The sequence below is a fragment of the Atta cephalotes genome, assembly GCF_000143395.1.
Source record: "Atta cephalotes unplaced genomic scaffold scaffold00009, whole genome shotgun sequence".
NCBI classification, from domain to species: domain Eukaryota; kingdom Metazoa; phylum Arthropoda; class Insecta; order Hymenoptera; family Formicidae; genus Atta; species Atta cephalotes.
Genome location: NW_012130073.1, coordinates 119413 through 126880, shown reverse-complemented (window position 1 = coordinate 126880; position 7468 = coordinate 119413). Strand labels below are relative to the sequence as shown.

At 30.2% G+C, this 7468-nt stretch overlaps 1 protein-coding gene across 1 annotated transcript; it reads right to left on the bottom strand.

The window, feature by feature from the left end:
• Positions 1–1005: 1005 nt before the first annotated feature.
• LOC105627399 (uncharacterized protein CG1785) lies at positions 1006–2528 on the bottom strand. Its single transcript, XM_012208680.1, is given in 4 exon segments — positions 1006–1380; positions 1383–1535; positions 1770–2137; positions 2204–2528. Coding segments are annotated over 4 exon segments (1221 nt in total).
• Positions 2529–7468: the final 4940 nt, after the last annotated feature.

Genomic DNA, 7468 nt, shown 5'->3' with positions numbered 1-7468 from the left:
TATATATATATATATATATATATATATATATATGTATATATATATATATATATATATATATATATATATATGATATAATATATATATAATAAAAAGAACGATATTTCTTAAGTGATCTCAATCAAATTGTTTTGAGATATTGTAGTTCTTACAAACAGTCAATAAATGATTGCGCTTAGGAGCATTTAGCTATATAATACTGTTCGATGAAAAATTACTTTTTTCTAATACTGGAACAAAACTAATAATTTTTTAAAATAGTTTTTTAGATATATTGAATACGGAATATGTTTTTCCAAAATGCAGCAATTGCACCATCACGTCACAATTTTAAGAAAATTGCAATTCAATTTGCAAAAAGGGCTATTTTATGTATTTTGTCGTATTATAACGACAATATATGACATATTCGACAAGTTTTATTTGATCAAAATTAACTGTTAAATGTTATTCAGATTTTCAACTCTCAAAAGAATATTTTAATATCGATTATAATTAATGTTCATATTGATGTTCATATTGACATTCAGTTAAATATATTTAATTATTTGCAGAAAAAACTGTAAATTAATCCACGTGCGCACGCGCGCAATATCAAAATTAACAAATTAAAAACCATAAAAGACATTTTTGTAATAATCCCACATTTTTCAATCCAACATTTTTCTTGACATATCGATCATTGAACTCATTATTTTAAATTTATTAATAACTTAGTTTACATCGAGCATTTGTTTCGTGTACTAACTAGTTATTTTCTATTAAATAATATATCAAAATATAATATCAAAATGATTAATTTAAATACACATATCATGTATATGTTTACATATATCGCCAAAAGATAATTTAATAGAAAATTACTAGTTAATGCCTGTATCAAGTATACAATAAAAGCTAGGCCAATTTTTACATAGGATTTATATTCAATGATAAAAAACACCTGAAATTTAAATCAATATTGTCGAAAAAACTTTTTAGTAAATCGTCAATTGGGCTTTATACTTACAATTTTATAACGGCTGGTGCAACAATGTTTCTCTGTTGAAGCGATTTGTACCGTTCTTTTAATAAATTGTTAGAAGGTTTAAAATTTCTCAAATTGCCAGTCAATTCTTCTGCAAGCTGGAAATCAGAATCAATAGGTTCAAACTTTATCTTACTCAGAGTTTTTGGCACAAGAGATTCCCTCTCGCGTTTCTTCATTCGCTTTTGTCGCAAGGATTCTTGTTTTCTCTCCTTGGCCGCTATTTGTTTTTGCAGAGTCTTTAATTTATAGATATCAGAAATTTTTTTTTTCTCGAGTTTCATCAATGCATGTTCATTAATTGCTTGTTTTTGTTCTCGTTGTTTTCTTTTTTGAACAAGTGTTTTTTTTAATATTTTTTTTTAGATTTATTATTTACTATTGTGATAGATGAATTTTCTTCTTCATGATCCTCCTCAATAGACTTAAAACTTGATGTAGTTTGATTCTTTGGCAAACCTTCTAACATTTCTTTCATCATATTTTCATCTCTTTTCTGTAATGAAATCTGAAGAAGCAAATAATTTGATATTACAAATTCACATTCAAAAAATATAAAATATGTAAATTAGAAATATTAGCAAGGCTAATATTTTACATTAATAATGTAAAAATATTATTTATTGAAAATGGGATTAAATATGAAATCAATATTGAATGTAAATAAAAAAGGAAATAAATTTTATATTATAATAAAAATATAAAATAAATTTATATAAAAAGTAATGATAATATAATTTACTTTTTCAAACATTTGAGTTGTGACTCTGTTCAAATGTTCATCTTGCTTCATAAGCTCCAATTCTTTTTGCACAATATTGTGCAATAATTCCTGGTGATCATTATATGACGGATTATAAGATGTACCTGGATGTGGAATCTCCACTGCAGGTAAAACAGATGGCTTTTTGCACAATAAGGGTAATTTTCTTTTTTTAATTCCTAAATGCTTCAGTGTATGCCTAATGCTGTTCGAAGACATCCATTCAGTGACTGTTTCTGGAATTAAGACATTTGTGCTATTCCATATATCCTTTTTAAGCTCTTTGCTCTTAGGATGATTTGTTGAAGCAATCTTTGCCAGTATTCTATTTTTCAATGCTTCCTTCTCTTTTAATTTAAAAATACCCTTCACTTTCCTTCCTACTTCACGTTGACGTAATATAGAATTCATACGTTCTTCTTTAGTCCTTACTCGGTTTCTTTTAGAAATTGGATCAGGGACACATGTATGTGACTTCAAAGAAGCAAAACATCTTGGTTCTTTATTTTTCAATGCTAATCTAGCAGCACGTTTGGAAATTACATTTTCAGTCACATCAGCAGTTTTATCAATAGTAAACAATTGAGTATCTATACGCTCAGAAAAAGGAGTACCCAATCGTTCCTCTAATCTATTGTTATCAAGAAATGTATCTACATCTTTGATATCAATATACTTCCTCCATGATCTTTTTGTCTTCTTAGAGACTTTATGCTTTTTAGTTTTCACATCGAGCATCTCCCTGAAAATAAATTTTATATATTTATAATATAAAATATGCAAATATATAACATTCTAATGCTAAATTCTAATTTTGTCAATTTTTAATTTTATATAATATATAATATCTAAAGAGTTAAAACACATATATAATATTAATATTTTTGATTTTTATCTTGTTTTATTTCTATCTTGTTATCTGGAATAATTCCTTAAATTTTACTAAACATCTTATATGTATGTATTCTTTACTTTAAAAATAAATTTTCCACTGTAAAAATAAAAATGATACAAAAAATAGTTTGTTTTTAAAACAGAGAGTGATAATTGTTGAGTTTAGCCTCCTCAATTCAATGTTGATAAAATTAGGCTCATTCGTTTTTGCACAAATGAATCTGACAAAAAGAGTCGTTCTACCCTGCAAACTGAGATATTAATTGTTATTAAAGTTGATGACTATTCAGGTTAGGAAATCTGTCAAAATGAAACAGTGCAAAATGAGCAACGTATGCACACGACTTTTCATCAATTTTCATGCTCACATTGCACTGCTGCATCGTTGCATGATTGTAGGTCTGTTCGCATGAAATCTCCAAATATTTTTGCACTTAAAATGAGATAGATGCATATTTTGTCTTAAAAAGAGAGAAAGTGAAGATGTCGAATGCCAAAAATGCAAGCAATGCGAACAGACCTTATGACAGATCTTATGACTTTCTAACCTGAATAATCATCACTTTAACTTAAGTCTAACTAAATATCTGACTTCGCAGAACAGTCTCGCACTTTTTTCTCTGCCAAATTCTTTCATTTTGTGCAAAAGCGCGTTGAATGAGCCCAATTTCATCGAGATCGGAGGTGAGGTAGTTTATCTAAACAATTATCAAAACTTTTTGCAACACCATGTGAATGGAGAAAATATTTTAATAGTAATCTAACCTTACCTCATCGTTACTAAAAAGTATAACAACAATTCTGTAATTTCTATTATTTTTTAACATCAAGTTTCCTAATGTATGTAACACGGCTAGTCTTTTATTTATGTAACGAATAAAATCTTTTTCTTAATAAATTCCTTATTTGGTTTTTCGACACCCACTAGCTCTCCATGCGAACAGTAAACAGTGCGAACTGAATTGAGCCGAGAGAAATCTGAGACCTGAGAGAAGATCATAGATTTATAAATTTATGTAGAAGACACGGGCCTAATCGCAAAACATTACCACGCACTATTCTCTAAAGAAGTGAATGTCCTGATGGAAATAAATCGTTGAAATCGTTGAAATCTTTATTAATTTAATAGATTTTAATTATTTTAGCGATTTCAATTTTTTTCTATTTCCATCAGGAGCATCGCAAAAAGATGGATATTATTGTGTAATTAACATTACTTCTTCAAAGAGCGATAGTGCGCGGCAACATGTGGCATTCTCGAACACACCATAACTAGCACTCATGTTGACAAACTTGGCTGAGAAAGAAAAAACCTATCCGGTTTCTAATTACACTTCGTTTAATTATTTTTTTTACGATTTTATGTTCATCATTATAAGGCACATGTATAGCACTATTAAAATAAAATTTCTGATACTAATCGTTTTTTTTATTAAGAACGAATATTTCTTTATTGGGAATATATCCCGTAAGCATTTTGCGATTACAGGTTTTGGTGAGGCACTATAAAGCCGGTTCTGCATTAGCCAATCAGAAACAGCCACCTGAAACTTGCATTTTGAAATCAATGCTTCATATTGACTGATTGTCGCAACTTGCAATCGGCTTGCAACTAATGCAAAACTAATGCAAGGCTTAATAGAGGAGAAAAGAAGCAAGCGGCACGGTTTGCGCGATTCCTGTAATTATCTAGGCTACGTTCCAAAACTTCTTCTCCGAGAAAGATTTTACTCTATAGGTCTGTTTTTTATTACTGCACTTTCTGAACTAGTACACACAGTGCAATGAGTTGAAGTAAAACAAAAAAATCCATTTGTTTCACTTTAACTTATTACACTTATTCAGAGTGCAACTATAAAAAACAGATCTTATGTGCTATTGTATACGTTAATCCGTTTCTACATTAGTTGCAAATTAATCGCAAGTTATTGTGACAGCCAATATGAAGCGTTGATTTCAATGCAAGCTTCAGATTGGATATCGCAATAAACTTGCGATCAGCTTACAACTAATGTAGAACTGGCTTTACATATACTATATATTTCGAGTAAAATTTTCCTCAGAGAGGAAGTTTGAAACGTAATCCTAATATTTCTTTTTCATTGTGCACAAGGCCTAAAGGGAGTGGTGGTGGTGACTAATTACTATAGATTAGGTTAGGTTAGATTAGGTTAGGTTAGACAACTTTTAATCCATATTCATTTTCATAAAAGGTCATATCACGTTCGCTGAGATCGGATTGGCTGTTTACTTAAAATCTGATAAGATTAATACGGAATATAGGTAATTGACAGGATATATCTGCTATGTGATAGGTAATAGGTAGTGCTTTAGCCTCATTGTACTATTCGTAATTAATTTGGTAAATATTTGCGTTATCAGGTATTTCATAGTTGATTAATACTTAGTTGATTCAGCAAAAATTATAGTCAAATATTAATATTATTTATAATGTACATTAAACAACAATTAAAAATCGATAAATAGCAAAGTGAGAGAATGGCCCAGTTTTTCAGTTTTTGGTTAACTTGTGTGTTAACTTAAATTTAACCTAATGGTCAAGGTAATTATGAATGATGGAGACAAGCTTACTGATTTTCATCGATTTCGGTAAAATTAGGCTCATTTGACGCATTTTTGTACGAAATTTTTCTATGAATCTGGCAAAAAGAAGTGCTGCTCTCTGCTCTGTGGACCGAGGTGTATTAAAGTTGATGATTATTGAGTTTGAAAAATCTGTCACATCGATAGTATAGGACATAAGAATGTGTAAATAAAGCTAGCTTAAGTATTTTCTGCTTTAAAAACAAGTTCTCATCAACTGTAAAAATGAAAGTTTTATATAGAAAATAATTTGTGTTTTTAAAGCAAAGAATTTATTTTTAAAGTAGAGAATTTGTGATTGTAAAACTGAGAATTTGTGTAATCCTCTATATCGTCGATATGACAGTTTTTCTTGAATGTAACCTGAATCTGAACTTTGCGTAATATCTCGGTTCGCGGAGCAAAGCGACACTTTTTTTCTATCAGATTCGTTCATTTTGTGCAAAAACGCGTCGAATGTGTCTAATTTCATCAAAGTCGGTGAGTATAAGCCTGTCTCCTTCATAATTACCAAAATAAGTAAATACATGTTTAAAATTTAACGGAAGTGAAAAGTAAAGTTGTATACTGTAGTTTTATGCACCAATAAAAAAAACAAATCCATTATTGAATAGCGTATATCAAATGTACAATATTTCTATGAACCTACATATATTATTTGTTTTAACGCGTTTTTAATAGTGTTGTAATAATAGAGATTATTGTGTAAAGCAAATTGATTGTAGGCGAGTAAAAAAACAAGATAGCTAGAAGTGTTTGTCAACGTTAAAACGTAATCGTCTTCTTCCATTAAAATATGCCAGGGTAAGCATCTTCTCTCTTTGAAAAATGTTAATTTTTTTGCATAAGTATATAGGACGCAACTGTATGTAACAGAAATTATCTCCTGTTTTCCTGATAACATACGAAATGTGTGCAAATACCCAGATAGCAAATCGTTTCGGCAACATCGCACAAATCTGTGATTGCTTATGATGCTAGCAACTTGCATAATAGGTAATATTAATTGTCTTCAATGATCTGTATATTTCTGAATATATACATATTATCTGAATATATACAGATATTGTAGCAACGTGCAGACAACAATGTATACTTACTTTGATCAAAAAGTTCCCGGAATTCATTCAGAAAATTCAAAATATAGTTTTATTCATCAAAAGTGATATTCAAAGTACTCCCCATCGACTGCAACGCACTTATGCCAGCGCTTGATCCAACTCTCGAAACATTTCTGGAACTCTATTGTCGGTATAACCATCAAAGTCGTCTTCGATTTTTCCATTATCTCCTTTCGGGTGTTAAAACGCGTTCCCCGTAATGGTTTTTTTGATTCGATCGAACAGAAAAAAATCAGTTTCCCAACGTTTCCAAGGTTTTCACACCATTGAATCCATTTTTAACACAAAATTTAATACAAACTCGTTGTTGCAAATTCAACTCCATTTTTAAAACTGTAAAAAATCGAAAATACGTGCAGAGGTAGATGTACTCAAGACGGCGTAACTTTTACAAATGTCAAGCTATGGTGATAAAATTTGATGGATATGTTAATGATAGATGTGGCAACTTAATCAAAAAAACAGAACTCAAATCAGCTGACTTAGAGCATCACCTGGTGATAATTCCGGGAACTTTTTGATCAAGGTGGTATATGTATTGTCAATAGTTTAACGGTGCAAGATAATCATCATGCATCAATGTTGTTACCTTCAATCAATGTCAATATGACAGTATTATGTGGTGCTGTATATTATTACGGCAACATGACGGCAATAATATGAATTTTAATAATGACGATTTTTAAGTTGTCAACAAATTGCTGACAAGTTGCTACGCAAGACATTAAGACGATTTTTAAGTTCCCAACAAGTTGGGGACTTACAGCAGTTGCTGCAATTTTGATAGCAATGTGTATTTAGCAAACAACATGCCAGCAACGAGACACATTGCTACCTGGGCTAATTGTTTACACTATTCAAATAAATTTATAGAATTAACATGATTATACATATTTACAACACGCTTCGGTTCAACTTCTATACACTACTCAAGTTTAATTTCAATCAAGTTTTGCAGATATGTAATACTAGGCCTGTTCTTTTTCCATACCAAATTCTGAACTGATGTACACTGACAGTAAGTTAGAGTGGGACAGGTATAGTTTCTCTCTCTCTCTC